Here is a 26,287-nt window from a genome sequence, read left to right on the forward strand (position 1 = left end):
CAAAGTTTTAATGTCGGTAAGGTAGGAAAATAATAATTTACGTTTGGGCATACACACGTGTGTGTGTGCCTTGCTTTAACCAAAATCAGAACTTCTATAAAGCAAGGCACACACACACGTGTGTATGCCCAAACGTAAATTATCATTTTCCTACCTTACCGACATCAAAACTTAGAAATTAAATTTAAAAAAAACGAGACCTGAGCGACGATTTTCCTTCTCAGAATGTTTTTTACACACAGAAATAAACAATTTTACACAGTTTTAAGAAAATCGGAGAGGAGAGCGTTATACTAAACATTTACCTTCATTTCTTCAAAAATGCACTTATTTCTTCAATGAAGATAATTCAATTCGAAATTGAATTCTCCATTCCGATCGACAGACGTAGAGTCCCTAGACTCTAGACAGGCGGCGTTTATGGCGTCTCCAGAGAGAAACCTTAAGGGGATATCCTAAAGCCGTCTGTAATACCGGATTTTTTTCTTAGCACTAATCTTTTAATTGGTTTTATAGAAATGCAAATTTCTTGTCTAGAATTAAAGTACGCATCAAAATCTACGTCATGGTGGTCGAATTTATACCGAAAACGAGAAAAAATTAATATTTTTGTTAATTTTTGATATATGTAACGACAATATTTGCTTTGTATAAAAATTCCACAATAAGTATCCACAAAATTAGACCGGCATGACGTAGGGACAACATATAAGAACAATATCGTGCAATTGAAACTAAAGAATAAAAGCCTACAAAAAAGATTAGTGATAAGGAATGCAAATCCAGAAATTCTAGCCTAGAAAAGAGGTGGAGGAGCAATATGGCATGTAAGAATAGTTACGCGATTTTGAAAGAGATGTCGCTGCCGAACATGTCGATGAAGACATTACATATACTACCCTGGTAACCATCTCCGATAGAAAACGATAAAAAAATTTCTTATCGTTTTTAATACGGTTAGTGAATCGTTTATTTACGGTACTCTATCAGAAACTCACGTTACAAAATACTTGGGATCCTATCGTAAATGTCTTATCAGTTATACATCAGTTTTTATCGTTTTTAATATGGTTAGTGAATCGTTTATTTACGGTATTCTATCAGAAACTCACGTTACAAAATACTTGGAATCCTATTGTAAATATCTTATCAGCTATATATCAGTTTCTATCGTTTTTAATATAATTAGTGAATCATTTATTTACGGTATTTTATCAGAAACTCACGTTGCAAAATACTTGGGATTCTATCGGAAATTTCTTATTACCTTTATATCGATCTCAATCAGTTTTTAAAATTGAAGTTTCGTTTATTCACGATACTTCATTAAAACTGATTTCTTTGGGTTAATTGTACAAAATCAACTTTTTTAAAGTTTTCTTTAAAAAAAAACTGACAAATTGAACTATCTATACCTTATTCTTTGACCCTTTCTTTGGGTCACATTTTTCGTCAGAATCATCTGATGCAGTGTTACATAAATGCATCGGCTTTCGTCTGAGCCTCGACTTTTCCACGATTGTTTCTATCTGATTCTCAGTTTCTGAATAAAAAATTATTATTTCTTTGTGTTAATATTGTGGATTGATAAAAAGCAGTATAGAAAAGGTGTTTTCCATTATTCGTTGCGAGTACTGAAAACGTCATTTCCTGTCATTAATTTTCTGTCAGAACCATATGCGGTTCAAGAAAGATGAATTAAATGATCCTAGAATAATGGAATGCACCCTCAATAATGTGCAATTCTGCAGTCAGTACAACAATAAGAAATACTTTTTTTTTATAAGAATTAAAATATTGTGTATATATACTTTTATGACTGGCTACTTTGAAGCTACACATCTGTAAGAATACTTATTATTATTAATTAAATGCACTATTATGGAAAAAACATCTATAGGGAGAGTATCGTGACGATTTTTTCATAATTTATATGTATATATATATTTTTTCCACATAAAAAGATAAAAGATACAAAATGTCGATTGAAAGAGAAATGAATATAACAAATCCTGCTGACTGAATATATATATATATATATATATATATATATAATATATATATGTCGCAGCCTTTTTGCAAAAAGACTATTAACCTCTCTTTGCGAAAAGCCGCCCTTTTGCAAAGCACTAATCGTTTCTCAATAAGACTGAACGCACTTTAGGCTTTTTGGCACACATGGGCTGGTGCTAGGCCGGCTATAAAGCACTTTGCAAAAAGTCTAAAATACGTCAGTCTTATCAAAGAAACGATTAATGCTTTCGCAAAAGGACGGTCTTTCGCAAAAAGGCTAGCCTTTTTGTAAAAAGGCTGATTTTGCAATAAGGCTGCGACATATATATATATATATATATGACATAATATTTCTGCAATATTATGTGCTGTGTGGGATATACGTATATGTGTATATATATATATATATATATATATATATATATATATTGTATATATAACAGTCCCGGAACATACCTCTGGACCTACATATATATATATATATATATATATTGTATATATATATATATATATATATATATATATATATACATATATCCCACACAGCACATAATATTGCAGAAATATTGCAGTAATATTGCAATATAGTGGAAATATTACGTATTACGATGAAATATTTCAGAAATATTACTGATGTTTTACACGTTTTTAAATAATATTAAAATATTACAGTAATATTGCTGCAATATATTATTGAAATATAATACTTTAAGTAGCAAAATAATGTCAAATGACATTTTAATGACATCTTATTGACGTCATTAAGACGTTATTAAGGTATCACACAATCATACGTATTGCACAGATAATATATACCATATTTTGGACTGAAAGAAAGAAAAATCTAAATCAAAAAATGTGATGAAATCAAAAGAGACTGACTTGTACTTTTGGGGAATAAAAGTGATTAAGATAAATTTTATAATTGGTGGTATTTAATTTTATAAACTTGTTATTTGTTTTGTAATAATAAAAGGTAATTATATATACAATTAATTTTTAATTAAGAGCCAGTAAGTAAATTGATAATAAAATAAATGGATAAAATTTAAAATTTATATTTTTTATATAATTAATATTAAACTTTTCAAATTACGAGTTTGTCACACGGATAAACAGAACGTTTCTGAGTGCGTAAGTGGAGGGAAGAAATATAGTGTGTGTTGCTATGCGCTTGGTCGCAGCACCGACCCCCACCATTCCCGATCTTCTCTCGCTGTCTCTTGCATGGCTCCGTGGGATCACGCAATCACGTGTACGACACCGCACAGAAACAATCGTGTTAATTTTAGGTAATTTTTCTTTATTTAATAAATATTGTTCACACACACACAAATATATTTTTAAAAGTATTTTTGTATAATTATTACTAATATGTACATTGTACATATATATTTGGCGATTTGTCTTTAAATCCAAAAATAAGGATTACGTGGCATAATGGTCTGCAAAAACCAAGTTAATATCATAAAAACCATTTCAATGATCATGTTAAAATATATATATTTGCCTTTATAACCTTATTATTGAACGAGTCTCTAATGAAATTATTTATTAAAGGATTCATNCTTAAATCTTGAAGCTAACTTAACCTCAAAATTTTTAACAGTTTAATCCAACTGGAGCCCTTATTTGGAGATACGTGACAGAAATATGCCGATCCCAAATCTCCTAAAAAGCAGTTTAATTATTAATTAAATGATTTAACCATAATTATTTAACCATTTACATGATTTTATAATAATTATTGTTTTTATGCTATATATGTTACAGTATTGCTTTCCATCAGTGGATGTTCATGCAGTCCAGAGCAGCACCAAGCAGTTTGATAAAAAAAGCAAAAGATTTATTTATTAAATATGTAAGTAAGAAAAAGTTAAATTTGATATAAACCATACTTTCCAATTTTAATCGTCAATACTGAAAATCCAAAGTATACGTGTAACATCAACTACAGATTTTCAATATATAGATACTGAATATGACAATACAGATTCATACTTAACCTACTTTTATGTTTAAAATATATAATTAGATGTAAATAATAATTACTGTTTTTGTATTATGTTGCAGTGTTACGTTGCTTTTCATCAGTGGAAGTTCACGCAAAGCAGCACCAAGCAGTTTGATTTCTATCAAACTCTTCTGAGCGACAGCTTCATTTATTAGATACATAAGTAAGAAAAATTTAAACTTGGTATAAACTGCGTTCCAATATTTTAATATCCAGTACTGAAAATCTAAGGTGTATGTATAACATTAACCATAGATTTTTAGTATAGACAGTGAATATCGGAACACGTCATACTTAACCCCGTACTCTTATGTTTTAATATGTAATTATGTATGAAATAAACAGGGTGATTTTTATTTCGTGTGCCAATAATTTCCGCTATAATTATCTCAGAAAGTATTAATTTATTGGAAAAATGTTTCAGATAAAAGTTGGAGAGTTCAAGGAGGACCAATAGACAATTTTATTAGATTTGAACCCGGGACCTGTGTTAAGCCTAATAGGATCCAAGTCAAATTATTTAAATAGAAACCCCCTTTTTATGGTATCATCTTTTTCTACTAATTAATATAAACAACTTTTATCTGAAACATTTTTTTATTTGCCTTATAATTTTTGAGATATTCAAGAAAAACTTGGTATTTTTTTCAATATTTAGCTTACAAGGTGGTCCTTACGCGGACCCAGCTAGTCAAGTAACAGTCCATCATGAAGTAATTGAAAACAAACATAGTGACAAACATTACACAACATCCCAATAATTATAATAATATAACATGATTTTACACGCACGATTTAATTGTATTTAATTATTTACTAATTAAAAATATATCACAATAGTAGTGCGGTTGGACTCGATTTAGGTTAGGTCAGGCATGACAGTACGAGTAAAGCAATATGCGATTGGATCCACTACTTATTTAACCTCATACATCAGAGCAAAACATTCGGCAAGCCCTTATTTTCAAGGTATGTACGAAATCCGAAAACTTCAGGGAATATTTTAAGACATGTATTATTCGTTGAAAACCTCGGCCGTGGCGATTTGCATCATTCTATCTTTCTCGTTCATTAGATGTAAACAAGGATAGAATGACAATGGCACGCTCCGCGAACGCACATTTAGAATAACTTACTTCTTGTAAAGTGTCGGTAACGTTACTTGATTTTTTGTACACATGTCCCTTATTACTGTATATTTAACATATATCAAATTTAGGTACTTATCTAATACTTGTTCTCACGAAAGGACCACCTTACAATAGATGTTTGTCAATAAATGTTCGTCGGAGTGAAAAGTGGTACAGGACTTTTTTACTTGATTTGGTTTCAAGAATATACTGTTGCAATAGTATTCTAATTTCTTTAAATAATTGTGTACACATGAAAGCTTCAAGAAAATGTATACACAAATATTTAAAGGAATTAGGGTATTATTGCAATAGCTGATTCTTGAGACCATATCAAGTCAAAAAGTCTTGTATATTATATTTCCGAAAAATTATAACCCAAGTGATACACGTCACAAAATTATGTTACCTTATCAAAAAGAAGAGTCGCGTTTCAAGTGATCTATTACAATTACAAAAAAGAAATGATATCTCTTCAAATTAGAGCGCCAATTACAGAGAGAACATGTATATTGCCTCAAAAAATAATTGTTGCACTACTTTGAAAAATCTTTACATTGTGTCAATTAGAAAAGAATGTATAATAACAATTTTATAAGATTAAAAAATTTTATTTAAATTTAACAAGGGAATACAAGATATTTAAATACAAAGTTATTTACATGTGTATTTTTTAATGGCCACAAAGAATTACAGAGGTAACAGTACAAAATAAAAATATTTTATTAAAAATTAAAATACATAAATTTTTCTTGTAAAAAAACTTGGCGCTGCTAGACCTCGAAATTTTAAATAAATAAACTTATTCTATACTTAATTATAAGCCGCATTATCCGCCGTCCGCGTCGTCACGCACACCCATATCACTCACTCCCACATCCACGCTGATAATCATTTATTATTACTTCCATCGCATTCTTTTCTGAATTATTTTTATTTATTGTTGTCCTTATTTATTTAAAATTTCGAGGTCTAGCAGCGCCAAGTTTTTTTACAAGAAAAATTTATGTATTTTAATAAAATATTTTTATTTTGTACTGTTACCTCTGTAATTCTTTGTGGCCATTAAAAAATACACATGTAAATAACTTTGTATTTAAATATCTTGTATTCCCTTGTTAAATTTAAATAAAATTTTTTAATCTTATAAAATTGTTATTATACATTCTTTTCTAATTGACACAATGTAAAGATTTTTCAAAGTAGTGCAACAATTATTTTTTGAGGCAATATACATGTTCTCTCTGTAATTGGCGCTCTAATTTGAAGAGATATCATTTCTTTTTTGTAATTGTAATAGATCACTTGAAACGCGACTCTTCTTTTTGATAAGGTAACATAATTTTGTGACGTGTATCACTTGGGTTATAATTTTTCGGAAATAAAAATACTACTGCTTAAATTTTTTCGAGATTTTTCGAGATATAAAGATCTACCACTTGTTACTTAGGTTTTTTTCGAGGTATAATACTACCATTTTCTTTTTTTTTTAGGTAACAACATATACACTACTATACGTGTACTTGGCGCCTTTTTTTTACCTTTTTTTAAAAAAGGTAATTTTGTGCGAATATCACGCCTTTTTGTAGTATATTACGCATTGTATATAAACAGTATGTACAGGATAAAGCTATTTGGAGGTATAATACTACCACTTTGTTTTTTTCGAGGTAACAACATAACAGGGTAACAACATAATACATATACACTATTATGCGTGTACTTGGCGCTCTTTTTTACCTTTTTTTTAAAAAGGTCATTTTGTACGGATATCACGTCTTTTTGTAGTGTTACGCATCTTAATCTTATAAACAATATATCTTATAATCTTATAAACCGTATATAATACAAGGTATGAAGCTAAAAGTGTTACGGACTATTATTTTTAAAGAAAACAACAATTTAATATTTTGCTTAGTTTTTTTTAATAATAATCTGTAACCTTTTTAGTTGTACACCTTGTATATATTTTTCAATTTCAACATAAAACATAATTGCAATAAAACATGATTAATGTTAATAAGTCGTTAACTGTAAAATTCTTTATTTATTTTTATTTGCGTGTCTTACTGAATGTTGTTCGCAACTGTATATGTACCGATATTTTCAGGAATCAATATTTTTGGTAATTATTTTTACGTCAGACATAATTTTAATTCATCCAATTTTTATTATGTCTAGACATAATTTTTGTCCAATTTTTATTATGCCTAGACATAATTTTAATTCAGCGATTTTTATTATGTCATGACATAATTTTAATTCTGCCGCTAGGGAAATTTAAGTCGATTGTTATGAATCAAGCTTGAATTCAATGTTTAGGTGTTCCAGGTTGCCGATGACAAGGTCCACATAGCGCGCTCTATAGTTTTCGGTGTCGAGGTGTATTAATACCTTGAATTCGATGGCCACGCGTTCCAAGTTGCCGATGACAAGGTCCACATAGTGCGCTTCGTAGTTTTCGGTGTCTATATGTATTAATACCTCGAATTTGATATCTACGTGTCCTACATTGGGTGCGTTCAGCCGATACTTCGCTAGCCTAGCAATTGTGAACAGTTGCTCGTTTTCGCTCGTTTCCTCTCTTTTGACCTACTGGATTAAAAAGAGAGGAAACGAGCAAAAACGAGCGACTGCTCACGATTGCTAGGCTAGCGGAGTATCGGCTGAACGCACCCATTCAGATTTAAAGTTATTAATACACCTAGACACCAAAAACTATGAAGCGCACTATGTGGACCTCGTCATCAGCAACCTGGGACACCTAGACATCAATTTCAAGGTATTGATACACGTAGACACCGAAAACTACGAAGCGCAATATGTGGACCTCGTCATCGGCAACCTGGGACACCTAAACATTGAATTCAACATATTATTACACCTGGACACCGAAAACTACGAAGCGCACTATATGGACCTCGTCATCGGCAACCTGGGACACCTAGACATCAAATTCAACGTACGATTACACCTGGACACCGGAAACTATGAAGCGCACTATCTGGATCCCATCATCGGCAACCTGGGATACGTGGACATCGAATTCAAAATATTAATACACGTAAACACCGAAAACTACGGAGCGCACAATGTGGACCTTGTCATCGGCAACCTGGGACACCTAGACATCGAATTCAACGTACAATTACACCTGGACACCGAAAACTATGAAGCGCACTATCTGGATTTCGTCATCGGCAACCTGGGACACGTGAACATCGAATTCGAGGTATTATTACACCTAGATACCGAAAACTACGGAGCGCGATATCTGGACCTTGTCATCGGCAACTTGGGACACGTGGACATCAAATTCAAGGCATTAATACACGTGGACACCGTAAACTACGGAGCGCACTATGTGGACCTTGTCATCGGCAACCTGGGACACCTAGACATCGAATTCAACGTACGATTACACCTGGACACCGAAAACTATGAAGCGCATTATCTGGATCTCGTCATCGGCAACCTGGGATACGTGAACATCGAATTCAAGGTATTAATACACGTAGACACCGAAAACTACGGAGCGCACTGTGTGGACCTCGTCATCGGCAACCTGGGACACGTAGACATCGCATTCAACGTATTATTACACCTGGACACCGAAAACTACGAAGCGCACTATGTGGACCTCGTCATCGGCAACCTGGGACACGTGGACATCGAATTCAAGGTATTAATACACGTAGACACCGAAAACTACGGAGCGCACTCTGTGGACCTCGTCATCGGCAACCTGGGACACCTAGACAACGAATTCAACGTACGATTACACCTGGACACCGAAAACTATGAAGCGCACTATTTGGATTCCGTCATCGGCAACCTGGGACACGTGAACATCGAATTCAAGGTATTAATACACGTAGACACCGAAAACTACGGAGCGCACTATGTGGACCTTGTCATCGGCAACCTGGGGCACCTAGACATCGCATTCAACGTACGATTACACCTGGACACCGAAAACTATGAAGCGCATTATCTGGATCCCGTCATCGGCAACCTGGGACACGTGGACATCGAATTCAAGATATTAATACACGTAGACACCGAAAACTACGGAGCGCACTATGTGGACCTCGTCATCGGCAACCTGGGACACGTAGACATCGAATTCAACGTATTATTACACCTGGACACCGAAAACTATAAAGCGCACTATCTGGACCTCGTCATCGGCAACCTGGGATACATAGACATCAAATTCAAGCTTGATTCATAAGAATCGACTTAAAAATTCCCTAGCGACACTTTCTCCCAAGCGTAGAGAACCTTCTTTTCCGTTGACTCAATATTTATTATATATATATCTAATTTACCTAAATAGAAATCTTCCTCCTGACCGATAAGTCTATCGACCTAATTTCGAAATACGCGCGCGATATCGAAACTGGCGATACCTGCGCCGCCAGCGTCGAAAAAGTGAAAGGGACGTTTCTCTGATAATCATAATAATATTGAGACGTCGGCGTTAGGAGGAGGAGGAGTATCTTAAAAATAAATTTTCGCATTTGGACTTTGCGTCGCAATATCTCCGCTCGTAGGGCACGTAGCGGAATATTATGAGAGAAACCCCCCCCTAATTGGACCCCAAGCTATCGATCAAGCCTACTTAGAACTTGATTCGTTTACTCGTTATCGAGATCTCTACATCTCGGGTACTCGCAACCCGTCGCGTCGCGTAAAAGAGTCACGGTCGGTCTCGCTCCGCGTGTACTTGGCGCGAGACACTACCATGTCTCTTGATGTAACAATACTATTACAAATAATTCAATAAAATTTAATAAAAATTATTAAAGTGGTTTAATTCCTAGCAATATTATACAAATATCACGCAAAGATTATAGTAATATTACTGATATTCATTTTCGCGGACATTTTAATATTACTGATATATTTCATTGTAATATTGCAATGGAAAAATAATATTGCTGCAATATTTCTGCAATATTATGTGCTGTGTGGGATATATATATATATATATATATATATATATATATATACACTTTACAGTAAGAAAGAAAATACGTGTGTAAAATAATAACTTACCACCAACACACAACACCAAACCCTTGTACGATTTTCCATTCCATGCAATCTTGTATTTTGTCGTCTTAGAGAAACTATTAACGTCAAAATTTCCGCCGGAAATATTTGTCACTGGCACTATATCTTGTTCGCACTCTCCAGACGAACCCTCAAATTGCACGAATGCGTACATTTTTCTTATACGTGGTATTGAATCCCGTTGCTGATCGTTTTTTTCGACTTTGTATTACCTCACCTTCCCGATCGTTAAGCTTTTTTGGCCACTTTCAGCCGCTGCTTTCGGTTTGTGGATGATCTTGACTATTCTTCATGATAGCACGCGCGGGAAGAATACGGTCATTTCCATAGATAGTAGTAACGAAAATGCGAGGGAAGCAGACAGCCAATCACATTCGGCTCATTTTATAGAATCCAATATGGCTGACGGGTATATGCACATGACGGTATGCATGTTGAATTTCGCGCGTAAACATGTGCCGAATGTCGATTGTTGGTTAATAGCGTTTTTTCTTGGCTGCACTATCGCCCTGCACTGCCCTGCACTACCCAATAGCGTTGCACTAATGTTGCACTAGTGGGCAATAGTGCAGCCAAGAAAAAACGCTATAACATTCCCTGTCAAGCGAAAGCGAAAGTTTCGCTCCAAAACACGGTGTGTGAAATCCAGTGAAAATACAGCAGACCCAGCATATATAATATTGCTAGTTGCGAAAAAATAAGTCATTTATTTTTATATTATATAGCCGTCGTCTATAATTTTCGCAATGTCATTTATTATGCAACTATAATCTGAATCCGTGCATTTAAGGTTAGTACAACATAAAGGTTATATTTTTGTTATCCCAATAAACAAAATAGTATTGAAAATACAAAAACAACGGACAAAATTGGAATTTAAATAATAAAAATGATTATACACGGCATGACAATTGAATTTATACTCCATTCTATTTAATTCCAACTGTCCGTTTTTGTTTTTTCAATTCCATTTTATTTACTGATAGATATAATAATCTTTTAGCAGTTCAACGCAAAATGGATCATGGTACAAATAAACGCAAGCATTACCTAAGTTTTTTGGATCCCGACTACAGAAGCTCGTCGGTAGATCCTCGGACGCACAATAATGATGTCAAAAAGACGTCAAAACGGCGGAAGTCAAAATGACGTCACACCGGGAAAAAAAATGAGTATAATTTGACGTCATTTTTATGTCATTTTGATGTCATTGTGACTAGTGCACCGCTGATTTGTATTCAGTATTAATTAGGAAAAGCAGTTTCGCAAATTCACAGATGAAGGAACAATACAGAAATAAATTATAATTACTTTTTTATTGCAGTGCCTTTGTAGTACACATTGTTTAGCCACAAGAACAAATATATATTATATAAACTAAGTATATCAATAATAACTAAATCAGAAACTATATTATATGCTACATTATGAACTATATAAACACTATATTAATATTTTATATAAACTCTGAGGACGGACATCAGTCTTCTCAAAAACATATAAAAATGCAGAAAAAAAATTGATAAAAGTCCTCAAAATATAGTACTTCAAATAGCATTTGTCAACAAGCAAGACTTTAGAGAGAGTTAAAGATTTAATCTCAAACATAAGCACAGCCAATTTAACTTATAAATATTTTGCATTTCAAACATCTGACCATTATAGAAAAGTCTTGTTACTTTAACCAAGAAATAACATAGAAGATCTCTTTTAACTTGAAGAACATTGTTTTCTTAAAAACGCCAACAAACATTATAAACTTCACAAAATTATGGCAGTAGATTATGAATTTTTTTTTAAATCGAAGACAAAACAAAAATAATAGCCTGAAAGGCACATAAATATTAAACTATGCAAAACAACTCAAACCAAAAAATAAAAGACAAATAATAGAATTCATGAGAATCACGCAAGTTTTCAATATACAAAAGCTTTTATAAAGCTCACAAACGTTGAAGTCGAAATACAACTGTAGTCCTCCAAGCTAGTTGATCTAGTCTGACCGTTGCATGGAAGTGTTGAACCATCGTTTCATATGGTCTTCAAATACGGAAATCTGTACCTTAGGAAACTTCTTTAAGCAAACACCTATTAGAGAGAAACAAAGCAGGAGTAGTTTAATGTATGTGTATATACATAATATATATATTATATGTGTATAATATGCTTACATGAAAAAAACAAAGTTAATAAATGTGAAGATAATTGTTTAAAAACAAGATGATACTCACCTTCTACTAGATTTTTTACTTTGGACTTTTCAAAACTGAGTTTGATTCCTCCAGAACCTTTTCAACTAATGAGTCGTGCCAAGTTATTCCTAAGTAGGGTCGACAAAATAGAGTAAGTGAAAAGAGAGGTTGTCTCTCCCTTTCCCTTCCATAACAGATACTTGAGCTACAACACAAAGAAAGTCAATCAAAGTACTTAATAAACACATGTTAGTAACTGCATTATTATATATAACTGTGGTAGAAAACTCACCATATGACCATACAATATTTTATCATCTAAATGACCATCAAAGCTTGCAAAAGATTCCTCAGTTTCCAATGGCAAGGAAAGGAACCCTTCAGGCCGATCAAAACCATCTTCATTGGGGAACAACTCGTTCAAAATTTGGGCAATCCCAATATTCTGCCGATCTATCTTGGCTGACAATTCTTGCATATAATGTAGCATTACTTGATCTTGAGGCTTACCTATCAAAAAACCACATGAATCAAATGACAGCTTTGGACTGATCGATGTAATTAGCTCATAATATAAAAAGTCATTATAAAAACGGCCAATTATCAATGAAAACAATTTTCATTACTTCAAGAATATAAGAAAATAGAGAATATAAGACTTACTGCCAGTTGATCCAGAGCATGTTATTGATATGCAGCTACTGCCTGTTGTTGGCCGTGAATCTATGAACAACAAAACCAAATGTTTAATTCGGAATTAACTGAGCAGTCATTTATTACCACAAAAATACGGCAATCAATAAAAATACCGTTTGACGAGCTTGTTGATGGTGGTGATCTGTCTAGAAAATCTCTTTTTTTATTCATTCTGAACTCATTATTGTGGTCAGACTTCAGTGTGCTTACACCATGAGAATCTTGAGATTGCTCACAAATGCTAGTCTCTTTCGCAACTTCAGGTAGCTCAAAATTGTTAGAAAACTTTTTAGATCTCAAAGAAGACCCATCATTCTTAGAGACTGACGATTTCAATTTGGAAAGGGAACAATTATCTTCATCTAACATCTCAGGTAAGTTTTCATCATTAGTAGTTTTTGGAAAATAAATTACAAGGAAAGGCATAAGGGACTATTGCTAAATACTGCAGTTAAGTTCCAGTATAATAATTAAAAGTACAAACCAGCCTGTGCAGACTCTTCTTGTAATAATTGACGGACAGGAGTTGTATCTTTCTTTGATGATGTAGAAAAAAACTTCGAAATGGCAGAAGATTTTTGCTTAGACTTAACTAAATTTTTTGTTTTAGCACTATCAAGTAACTTTTTGAGGTTTGAGGGCAGAGTTGAGCTGGGTTCCGGAATAATATGACTTTCCACAGGTTTCTTATTTTTTCTCGGTTCTTCATCTGAATCCGAACCTGATGGAATTAGACGTTTAGGCGGCTTTCTGTTGCGTGGTTTGGTGTAGTCTGTATCAACATCTGTTGCAACAATTGTGTCCTCCTTCACGGCCTTGTTTCTAGCTTTTAGGGCAACATTGAAAGTAGCTATATGCAGGGACCACAAAATAGATTAAATTAAGAAGACAAACTTGCATTATAAAAAAAACAGATATAAACACCTACAATAACTGTGATGGTATATAATGCGGAGGAGTTTCCACTCGGACGAGTCATAGTCGGCTAGACTCATCACCAACTTCGTACATTTCCCCCTCATGGAATGTGGCGGATAATAACAAAATTCTCTATCCTCGCTAATCCACTTGGTTGGTACAACTTCCACAAGGTATTCCTCTTCATCATTCCCAAGGTCAGACACAAACTCTACCACAGAATACTGTAAAAAATAAATTTTAAGTTAACATAAAGAAAGACAAACAAAAGCAAGGGTACAAATTAAAAACAAGATCTAACCAAAAAATTTACTGAGGACCACTGTGAAGGAGAGGAATGCAAAGAAAACTGTCTTCATCAGGGATAATAACACATTTTTGAAAAAAATCCTGCAACCTACATGTGCTTTTTACAGGATCCACATGTGATACTTTAAAAATTCCAATGGATAAAGAAGGAAGTAAGTAATCATAGTAATCTGCTTTACAAAGAAACCTATGACCTGATAATAATACATCACCATCCGGTAAAACTACAACTTTGGTTAAAATGAATATGTTTCCGTCTTTTGATGAGAAACAGCAATTAGCTTCATCAGTTTTAAAAGTTACACCCTTCAAATTTATTTGTGCATAACGGTCTCCAGGAATTTCTGGAACAATATTCCTAAACAACTGCTTCTTTAATGTAACTCTATTAGGATTTGGCCTCCTTGACTCTGTAATAAGTTGCCCCTCTGTCTCAATGTCTCTGTTAGCTAACTGCTGAAGAGGCTTATAAGTTGAACGCAAGTTATGTTTAATCACAGCCATAAAAGACTCGTACTTAAAGGCACTAAAATCCAAAATCGTCCCATTCTCCCGGCATTCATCAGACATGTGACTCAGACAATGTACATTGTATACCACAAATGATTCATCAAAAACATCTATGGAATGCCTGATAAACTCACGATATATATTGTCAGCAATAACAATCCAATGATTGCTTTTGACAAATTCAGGGGATGACAGAATAAAAGATGCAGAATGAATTAATAGAAAGTTCTTGTAAGTAATTTCATGAATCTTGTATCGAAAAATGCGCACTCCATCATACAAAAGAAGACGCCTCCACTCAGTTGCTTTGAATTTGGCCTGATAATACAAAGATCTCGGTCTACGACTGAATTCCATGGGAATCCAAGGAGCAATGTCAATCATATCAGAACATACATTGAAACATGCTAGCCTTGAAATTTTACCATATGTGATAGCTTGAGATCCACAGAGATATTGAACCCATCTTTTAAAAGCTCCTTCAAATAATAGATGCATTGGATCTAAACGAAACTGTGAAACCATTCCATATATTGTTGTCACTTCTCATGGCTTCTAGGGGCGAATCTCCATCATGGTGGTCAGGCTGATTCTTTCTCCTAAAGGATTCATCTGTGCACAATGATGCATTGAGATCCAGAAAGATTTCACGATTTCTAAAACGCGCACCTCTTACTGTGCATTTTTCACATGCATAAGTACTATTGTGGTTTGAAATACATTTTACATATTGTCGTGCTACAGCATCGAGTATGTAATTTCTAATTTTAAAGGGAAAGCGGCTGCCATAAAAGTTATAACCATTCATTGCTAATTCATCAACTTCTTGAATAAAGTCCGCTAAAAAAGCATTAATACTGTCTGGTTTTCCAAGACCATGCCACACACCTATGATAAATGGTACAGTTTCTCCTATAAGGCAACCCAATATAGGCCAAAAATTATCATCAGTGCTGCTAAATAATGCCAAACCATCAATGTTCACATCAATAATAAATTTCTTTGTGTTCAAGCAAGTACTCATCTGTGACCCTTTGAATTAAATTAGTAATGATACTTTTGTACCACATTAAACCTTCTCCATTACGTTGCAATTCAACTCTGCGTGGGGTTTGCAGTAAAGTCTTATGAGTCTTTGGTAAAGAGCCATGGAGGAGTCTTAGTCCTGCAAGAAGCTCCATATCAACTTTCCTATGTGCAACACCCCTTATTGCCCATTCCTTCAAAAACCTTAACAGGTATTTATCAGGATCCTCTGCTGACGGAATGTTATTTTGGCCCTGGATATTGATTGCAAACTTTTTATCTGAATCAACATCAGCGGCTTCAGCCTCCGATTCTTGTTCAAAATTAGCATTGCAATCATTGTGATCATCTAATTCATTATCATCACTGGAAAGGCTGTTTCGACCCTCCTCTACCTCTGAATAAACTGATAAATCATTCCTGTCTAAATGTTGATTATGGTCCCCTAGCTCAAAAACTTCTAATGCATCATCAACTTGTGCCAAAGTCTGTCTCACTTCTTCGGTATGAAGACGCTTCCTGACTGCTTTTACAGATGCAGCATGCAATTTGCGTTTCATACTTTACTTTACAATAAATTGGACTAAAAAGGCCAATCAACGGCCACTCAGGGAAAAATGAAGGTAAGCGAAACCCGCGTAGGTTGTCTTATATCGCTTCGATATTTCCTAATATCTGGTCCGGGGAAAGGAAAAGAACTTGATGGGGAATGCAGAAGAATTTCAACTGATCGTAGAATGTGGAGGAAACATACGAATAAAAAGGCCAATACCTGAATGAGATAAAATAGTATAGCCAGCAAAGTTATTTCGATAATTATTTAGAATAACAAACCACCCTTTGATGACCTTGACCTTGACATATATTGTCAAGCTCATGACCTTGAATAACAATCAAAAGATTTTAGCCGTCGGCCGTTGTTCGTTAAAAAGTTATTAACAAAAAAAGTTTGAAGAATATAGCAGTTACTTTTTAAGTATTGAAAGGCATCAATAACTATGTAAATGAAAATAGTACATGTATGAACGAAGGAGTCATTTAAAGCAGCGAATCGTTAGTATATTGAACAATCTTTGTTAAAACAGAGAATAGTTGGCATAGAAAAGTATATATACAATTTTATGTGTTAGAAAGCATAAATATAAAGTATTCTCTGCTTTATCCATAATTGTATTATTGTAATTGTAAACTATCTTTAATTGTGCAATTATTATCACACAATTATGGTTAAAGCAGAGAATACTTTATATTTATATTTATGCTTTCTAACAGATAAAATTGTATATATACTTTTCTATACCAACTATTATCTGCTTTAACAAAGACTGTTCAATATATACTAACGAATCGCTGCTTTAAATGACTTCCTTCGTTCATTATACATATGTACTATTTTCATATACATATTAGTTATTTATGCCTTTCAATACTCAAAATAACTGCATGGCTATATTCTTCAAACTTTTTTGGCTAATAACTTTTTCACGAACAACGGTTGACGGCTAAAGCCTTTTGATTGGTGTTCAGGGTCATGACCTTGACAATATATGTCAAGGTCAAGGTCATCAAAAAGTGGTCCGTTATTTTAAATAATTACCGTTATTGCAAAATAGTGCAAAATGATAACACAACACATGTACGAAAGGGAAACGATTCGAATCATCTAGGTAGGATAGAAAATTCCTTTCCACTCTTTAGCTTCATTTTCTTGTTCTCTACAGGACTTTTCTAATGTCAAACTGTGCAGTGCAGATCATGTTGTCCTCCCTATAACTTTATAAATTAAAGAGTGAGGTTAGATGGGCCAGCACATTACGCCAAAGTAAACAGCTGTATTCTACATCTAAGTGTTGTAAATACATAAAAATCCGTAAAATCTAAAACGAATACAATAAGAAAAATCTTAAAAAATACTAAAAGCTCGCACTACACAACCCTCTAATATAACCTCATTATAACTATCCAACAGAACTTTAAGAATCGAGGGTCTAATTATTATATAGTTAGCAATTATACATACCTTCTTTAAGGGGACTAGGCAAGGTTGAAAATGCAAAAATTGGCTCGTGTTTAATCGTTTATAATAAGGCCGCGAATTAATATAAAACTTTTTTATCCTGTAGGGTCTTAATAATAACATTATAAAATAAAAAAATCCATGGAAAGTCGTTCCCAGATCAATAATATCGGCGTCTCAATGTAATAAGGAAAACTGTCGAATTCACGGTTTTACCACGATTCCAGTCGAACGGATAAAGATTTTGGCAAATTCTAAGAATATTTCTTCTCCTTAGGCTTCTCTCTATCGATTATATCTAAAAAATTAAAAATAAAAATAAAATTAACAAAATGGCGTCCAAAGAACAAAAAATTTGTAAAAATTCGAGTTATTTGTTATTATAAAATTGTAGCAATATTTTTTTTCAATCTGATTTTAGGTATAATTCATGCGTCATAGTGTTTTACAATTCCTGTATAAATTTCAAGTTGATATCTCTATCGGTTCTCGAGATATCGTGGTAAAATCATCAAAAAATGTAGTTTCGAGAAAATCGCATTCAAAGTTTCGGTACAATATTTATGTTAGAACGGTCGTACTCACGTGGTTCAAAAATTTTTTCTTCGACGCAGTGAATGGCCCCCTGATTATCGTCCAATTTCTCGTAATTTTTATTCACTATCTGATTGCCTTGGAAGCGTTTTTTACGCGGTCGCCCTGGACGGACATACGGCGCCGATTTCTTTTTTCCTCTCTCTGACGAAGACATTTTTGTAATAAAGCGATTGTAATACGACAAACTTTCAATACATTAGCACAACCTTTCTGGGAGTCGATTATGTATAAACTTTAAACGAGGTAAAAATTAAAAACAAAATAATAAACAGAATAGAGCATGTAAGCCGAGATAGATGTGCGTGTTTATTATTCTTTGTGTCAACCGCAATATATACAATTATTAGAAACAGAAACGTTTCGACTTTATTATTAGGTCGTCTTTAATGTGTCGTTACAAATTAAAACTTAATTCTATATATTGCATAGAGAACGTTAGAAATTAGACTAATGCTCAGACCGTTCGGTCGGGACCGACCGCGCGAATATCTGCGTTCGGCCGGCCGCGCGCCACATTACGTTTTACGCTCTCCTGACCTCAATTTTGCGAATTTTTCAACAAAACAAACGGGAAGATATTTCTAAAGAATCACAGTATCGGAATATGCAAAAAACCGAAAATCGATTTTTTCAAAATTTTAACCTTGCCTAGTCCTCTTAACAGAGTCGACATTTCCTTATACTTCTAGGCAAACCACGTCGAACGTTCACAACACAAAACTGGCAGCGAAAACGCGGGTAATCCGTTCTCTTCTAGATCCTTCTCTTCTGAAATTCTCACGATCTTACTCTGAAGCTCCTCGAGTGACTCTCGATCTCGATGTTATTCGATACCTTCAATATATCGATACATATATATCGATGGCGTGACAATGATGTCATTTTGACGTCACTGCAAGGAGCCTTGATGAAAAATGGACCATTTAAAGTCAAAATGACATCATTTTGACGTTTTCGTGACTTATTTTTGTTCTCCTTAAGGTTTAAATCAGGAAGAAATCGTGATTGCATTGATGCTGCTAAATTACAGCAAAACGGCGATTGTCCATCAAGTAAGATATTTTTAATAAATTTCATGAAATGTATATTTTTGGGCTTATTGCTACGGATACGTATTCCTCTCGCTTACCGCAGATTTATGGAAATATTTAACACGATTTGAGTGAGACATATCATGTTAGTACAGATTGTAATTTAACAACAAAATAGATGTAGAGAATCTACTCTATATATGCAGAAATTTTATTTCTATAAACATATTTTATTATTTTGTACTTTAATTCCATCTTGAAACCTTGAACTTTGAAAAATTATGTGAATGAAGATAGAGTGACCGGATATAAATTAACAGGACTCTCGAAGAAATCGACACATGAAATAAGTATAAAGACACATTGAAATTACACCTTTGCATATTTCATTCCGAAACCTGGAAGAATATACAATTGAAGTTTGAATAGAAAGTCTGTGCCTCTCCTGCCGTAAATGCCTCATACGTAGGAATTATATGTCAATTTAATTGACAAAACCAAAGTTTTTCTTTTGCATTAACAAAATTTGTGTAATATTATATTAAATTAAATTTGAAAGCCCGTATTCCATATGTACATATACAGGGCATTTGTGACATGGTCTGCTCAAATTATACGGGCCCTTCTATTTTCACATAATATATATCATAATATGTCAACCATATGATATTTTCCTACAACATTAAACAATTAAATACATAATTTAAGAGTTAAAATAATGTACGTTTTTTCTAGGTACTTCCAATAGTCCGCTGGAAAATCATTCAGAATTTGATCTTCCAGTTTCAAAACTGGTTTGCCTTGATGTTATGTCAGATGTAAGTCTAAGAGAAATCACTTAAACTGAATATTTTATTATCATTTATTTGAATAAAAAACAAATAAATTGTCCAAATATTAATGAAAAAATTTTTCTGAATTGATGACAATAAATAGAAATTTTTTTGTGTTGAGAAATTTTTTGTACCACAAATTATTTTGTATATCACATGAAAAAAGTGTACACATAACGCAATTGTGGTCATAGCTCTCAATAAAATGTAAACCTTTCAACAAATATATTATACAGTTATAAAGAGTATTAACTCAGCAAATACAGAATATATATAACTGCCATATAATAAAAATATAAAATATATATATTTACATATGTTATATAACATTAGACTGTGTTTGCTGGGAATTGTAAATGTACTTTTAACTTCTTTTATATATTCGTACGTTTTTTTTTGACAGGGTACAACTGCTCTTCGCTTTGCTCATAAAAATGTTATGAAGCGCAGTTTTGGTGATAAGCATATGAATATGAATGATGCGTCCACAAATGATAGTGATCAACCGGAGAATCTATCATTGCCCCGGCCTTCTTCGATTGACAGCAGCGTTCATCTCCATGAAGAATCAAATCCTACTTATTATGGAATGGCAAATGACACGAGTGACGATTCTAACGATAGTTTAGATGACTCTGATGAAGATATCGACAAAAGAAGAAACTTTCATGATAATCTGCTTATATTTTCTGCAGCTGGAATAACAGTATCCGATGTCATAAAGATGACCGACGGTTTGTCATTAAGGCATCGCTTTTCATGCGAAGCCCAACTTGCAATTCTCGAGTTAATTAAAACACTGGCAGGACCTCAATTCAAGGACTGGGACGTCAGTTCTTATCGAGTTACAAAGCTGTATAATCCGCTTTTGCAAAAAATATCATACACGTTCTACTGTTCGGAATGTAATGTCACCTTGCTAGAATCGATAAAGTCAACCAATTTTTCGACGCAACAGATAATTTGCGATAAATGTAAAAAACTATATGCTTTAACAACAGAAAGTCCTAATTATTTTATAAATCTTGATATAGAATATCAAATAAAGTTGCTTCTACAGCGAGAAGATGTGTTTGACGATTTAGTTAATAATTTGGAAATGATTGAAAATAAAATACACAATCGAAATGAAACAATATATATGTAATGTGTACGACAGCGAAACGTATAAAAATTTGTACAGAGAAAATCGGTCAAATGCGTCACTGATTACTTTTAACTTTAATACGGACGGTGCACCTCTTTTCCGAAGTTCGAAACAAAGTTTCTGGCCTATTCAAATTACAGTCAACGAACTTTCACCATCCTTGCGTTTTAAAAACACAATTGTATGTTCTCTGTGGATAGGATCGAAAGAACCATCACCGCAATTTATGAATCTGTACTTGAATACTTTCGTCAAAATGATACTTCGACTAATGAATCGTGAATTACAATTAACAACAGCGAGTGGAAAAACAAAAATGATAATTGTAAGACCGTTGAACGCACCTGTCGATTCGCCAGCACGAGCTTTGGTAGCAAGTAGGTTACAGTTTAATGGGCATTATGGTTGTAGTTGGTGCTATGCGTTCGGAAAACATATTGACACAATGAGGTATCCAATGCTAACAAGCGATGATGACGAGAATCCTTCGTTGAGGACGCATGACGAATATCTGAAAGATGCAATAAACGCCACCAAATTACACAAAATTGTCAGAGGCGTAAAAGGACTTACAGTTCTCTCAAAAATACCATCATTTGATTGCATTTGGAACTTTCCTTTAGAATACATGCACACTTTTATATTGGGAGTGACCCAGCAAATGTGGAATATGTGGATAAGTAATCCGAAACATCAATTCTATTTGTCTAGAACAAAACGAATAGAAATAAATAGACGATTACTCGCTATGCAACCTCCTCACGAAATTCATAGACTGCCCCGTTCATTAGTCGAGCAGCAAAATGGAAAGCGACGGAATGGCGAGCATGGCTGCTCTTTTATTGCTATCCCTGCTTAAAAGTTGATTCGTTTATGCTTTTTTCTCAAAGTATATATCGCCTTCTTCAATCCGAGATATCTGTATTGGATTTGAAAGAATGCGAAATAGATCTCATGCGTTTTGTAGGCGAAACCAAAATCTTCTATGGAGAAACCGCAATGACTTTTAACGTACATGTTATCACACACGTTGTACAATCTGTTATAATATGTGGACCTTTATGGGGTAACTCTACGTTTCAATTCGAAAATGGAATATATATATGCAAGCAACAATTGAATGGACCGAAAGGTGTATACCAACAAATGAGCAAGAAATTGTTGCGTTTGAGCATGTTTCAAAGTACTTGTAAAGGCAATACTTTTCACTCAAAAGGTGCTCTACAGTTTTCCCAAAATTTATTTTCTCATCGGAGATTAACTAAGTATGTTAACAGCAACCTCAATGATGTTGTATTCATAGGTGAAGGTGAATTTTGCACGGATCCGAGAGATTGTTCAATATTACGCGATGACATTACTGTCAAAGTATATAATCGATGTATTTTCCGCGGATCCGTTTATCATAGTGTAACATATACTCGCCCTAAAAAAACAAACGATACTATCATTTTACTGAAAAATGATACTGTTTTACAAATTGTTGGTTTCTATCGCGACAGCAAAGGCTCAATATTCATTAGAGGTTACACGCTTATTGTTACTCCAATCAGAATCAGCAATAGTAAACAATACACGCAATTTCAAGAAATTGTTGAAGAAGTACAAGTACCCATTATCATTCAGTTTGAAGATATAAAAACAAGATGGTGTTAATAAAGTCAAAGATAAGTAAATACGTGTGCGCCCTTCTAAACACATGGGAAACACAATAAATTATAAAATCTACTCTGAAAAAATTGTTCAAACGCAACAATTTCTTGTTCATTTGTTTAATATGTAATTTTATTGCGTTTTAATAAATATACTATTATTGAAATTGACATTAATTCTATAATAAATAAATTTATTTAATGTACCCAGTCGTCTTTTCACAGCTTGTCAACACATGAATGCAAATTACATCCTGATCGAAGATATCCAAACAGAACAAAAAGATATAATGATATCAAAATGTTGTCAAAATGACTCCAAAATGATTATTAAGAGAACTTTTCGATTAATAATGAGTCATTTTAATGACACTTTGATGTTATCATGACTTGTTTGCTTGGATAAGAGTACATAGATGTTATAGTAAATGCTAACATAAAATTTAATTAAATTACAAATTAATTACGTATTCTTACAAGAAATCAGCTTCAACAATAATGCATCAAAGTATATAGAAGTAATATTTACGGAACCATGCATGTGAACTAAATAAATTTATGAATACTTTCTGATGATGATGATCAGGCTCGCGAAATTATCTGAATTCTGAGTTCCGGATTCATCATGATACGAATCGAATCACAGAATCGTGATGAACTATGATTCATACATCAATAAGGAAAACCTAATTCAATTGCATTGATTCGATCAGGTTTATCTGATAAAAGTTGATTGCCCTGATTTCCAGGACCGAAATTATCTGAATCCTGAGTTCCGGATTCATCATAATAGGAATCGAATCACAGAATCGTGATGAACTATGATTCATACATCAATAAGGAAAACCTAATTCAATTGCATTGATTCGATCAGGTTTATCTGATAGAATGTGATTGCCCTGATTTCCAGGCCCGAAATTATCTAAATTCCGAGTTCCGGATTCATCATAATAGGAATCGAATCACAGAATCGTGATGAACTATGATTCATACATCAATAAGGAAAACCTAATTCAATTGCATTGATTCGATCAGGTTTATCTGATAGAATGTGATTGCCCTGATTTCCAGGCCCGAAATTATCTGAATCCTGAGTTCCGGATTCATCATAATAGGAATCGAATCACAGAATCGCGATGAACTATAATTTATACATCAGTAAGGAAAAGCTGATTCAATTGCATTAGATCTCGCTTCGCGAACAATTATTCCGTCAGGTTTTTCAGACAGAACATGATGATGGTGGAATATGTTTTTCGTATCGTCTCTGATTCTTGGGCATATAAATGTATCTTATTGATACTCACCCAGCAAACGAAAAAAGATTGAAAAGAATTAAAACAGGATTGCCAGGAATTCAATTAAGGACTTTCCGAATTCCATTCTGTCCAAAAAAGGGATTGAAATAGTTCAATATCATGGAATTCCTTATTTTGGAAAGAATTTGTCTTTTTTGAATCCCATCCAATTCCAACACAAAAATATTATACCACTGAATGCCAGGTTAGGGATTGGAAAGTTTCGTGATGAATTCCATTGAATACCATTGATTCCGTTAACGAAATGAGTACCACTGAATGCCAGGTTAGGGATTGGAAAGTTTCTTGATGAACTCCATTGAATACCATTGATTCCGTTAACGAAATGAATACCATTGAACGCCAAACTAGGAATTAAAAATTTCCGTATTGAATTCCATTGAATTTCGTCTATTCTGACAATAAAATGAATACCATTGAATGCCAGGATAGGGATTAAAAAGTGTCCGTGTTGAACTCTGTGGCGGTACGCGCCAATAATAGTACACGCCCGCGCGGTATCTGCATTACCGGCAATTCGCGTCGACGCCGCTAGGCGTCGCATCGCCGGGGCATCTTCTCGAGTTCAAAGTTTCGTCTCGACCGCTATGTAAAGGGACCCCCTACGGTGCCTGACAGATCTTACAAATCTCATTTTCGGGCTAATTGCCCGTCGGCAGTAGTGCGTGTAATGCCCTTAGGCATACACAAAGCTTACCGACGAACAACGGCGCTTGGTCGCCCAACGGAAGCGCGAGACGTTTCGTAAACTATCTAATGCCATGCAATTCCATAACCTTTACGGATTCCATAGGAGTGGATGGAATTTAAAATTTCTTTTTGGATTCCATGGGATTGGACCATCTCATTTCGAATCCCATCTAATTTCATCTAATTCCGCCAAAAAAGGGATTCAAAGGTATTAAAAAATTTTAATACCTTTTAATCCTTTTGCGTTTGCTGGGCAGTTAAAAACTTATACACTTTCAGTTCTACTTCTCAAATTCATTGTGATATATTTAAACAATTGTGGAATTAATATATATCCTTATACAAAGTTTAATCTTATTAATATGTCCCATTCAGATTAGAAATCGATTATCATAAATAAAATATTGGATAAGATTTGAATGTTTTCGTAATATCCGCTATTAAAGTATATTGATTATAGTTTAGATAAAATTCTATTAATTCTTTATTCAAACAGATAGAACGTATAATTAAAATTATATTGAACAGAATACAAACTTGTTAATGTTGAATCATACCATTCATATAAAAAGTGAAACGGATACAATTTTATTGGTTATGATAGAAATGTTATCAAGCCCCGCGAGGGCTTCGGATATAACCGTATACAACTGTATCGGTCATGATATAAAATTGTCAAATTTTCTATCATATCTGATACAGTTCTATCCATTCTTTTAAAAAGCACAAATGTTATAAAAATTTTGATCGCGACGCAAGCTCCACAAGAATGGAGAGCAATGCCATCGCAGAAGGTTTTAATTGTAGCCTTGATATGCATGGGCTCATAAGTAGACAGAGAATATATGCTTCTGGCCTCAGGCCCTTGGGTTGCGGTTAGCGGGTTCGGGGGGGGGGGGCTTTGCTGCCGCGGAGGGAGCGCCGTAAGCGGTGGGCGAGAAGGTCGAGGGACGGTGTAAAGGGTCACCGGGGGGGGGCTATGCGGGGGGAAGAGAAAACTGGGCGAGAGGGGGAGCGCGACGCGGGGGGAACACTTTACGTAAAGTTAGGTGTGGCAGGGCTGCCAACGGTGGTGATTTTCCGATGTACCTCGTTAGCGATTGGCTACTTACTT

General features: G+C 34.1%; 2 protein-coding genes, 1 long non-coding RNA gene and 1 pseudogene across 5 annotated transcripts; 2 read left to right on the forward strand and 2 right to left on the reverse strand.

Annotated features, from left to right (window-relative positions):
- Positions 1-136: 136 nt before the first annotated feature.
- Positions 137-10,522, reverse strand: LOC143895101 (uncharacterized). The gene is made up of 2 exons (XM_077401937.1): positions 10,219-10,522; positions 137-1,543 (listed from the first exon to the last, which is right to left on the reverse strand). Exons 1-2 carry the CDS (start codon positions 10,388-10,390, stop codon positions 1,410-1,412), a joined length of 306 nt encoding a protein of 101 aa, XP_077258063.1. The 5' UTR covers positions 10,391-10,522; the 3' UTR covers positions 137-1,409.
- LOC143895103 (uncharacterized) lies at positions 3,082-4,383 on the forward strand. Its single transcript, XR_013256227.1, has 3 exons — positions 3,082-3,305; positions 3,787-3,874; positions 4,087-4,383. It is a non-coding gene; the product is annotated as an uncharacterized LOC143895103 (long non-coding RNA).
- A 1,662-nt stretch (positions 10,523-12,184) lies between the features above and the next one.
- Positions 12,185-13,593, reverse strand: LOC143895097 (uncharacterized). 2 transcript variants are annotated; one of them, XM_077401931.1, is made up of 6 exons: positions 13,335-13,593; positions 13,238-13,266; positions 13,092-13,151; positions 12,721-12,938; positions 12,468-12,633; positions 12,185-12,324 (listed from the first exon to the last, which is right to left on the reverse strand). In XM_077401931.1, the coding sequence occupies exons 1-5, from the start codon at positions 13,337-13,339 to the stop codon at positions 12,529-12,531; spliced, it is 417 nt and encodes a 138-aa protein (XP_077258057.1). In that variant the 5' UTR covers positions 13,340-13,593; the 3' UTR covers positions 12,185-12,324; positions 12,468-12,528. The 2 variants fall into 2 exon arrangements, with proteins under 2 accessions (XP_077258057.1, XP_077258055.1); XM_077401929.1 differs by having other exon boundaries at positions 13,238-13,593.
- A 5,300-nt stretch (positions 13,594-18,893) lies between these two features.
- On the forward strand, positions 18,894-24,456 carry LOC143895044 (uncharacterized; annotated as a pseudogene). The gene is made up of 3 exons (XR_013256221.1): positions 18,894-19,553; positions 20,268-20,350; positions 20,769-24,456. The product of XR_013256221.1 is annotated as an uncharacterized LOC143895044 (transcript).
- Positions 24,457-26,287: the final 1,831 nt, after the last annotated feature.

Source organism: Temnothorax americanus, unplaced genomic scaffold (assembly GCF_048541705.1).
Source record: "Temnothorax americanus isolate GAGA-0224 unplaced genomic scaffold, ASM4854170v1 Scaffold15, whole genome shotgun sequence".
NCBI classification, from domain to species: domain Eukaryota; kingdom Metazoa; phylum Arthropoda; class Insecta; order Hymenoptera; family Formicidae; genus Temnothorax; species Temnothorax americanus.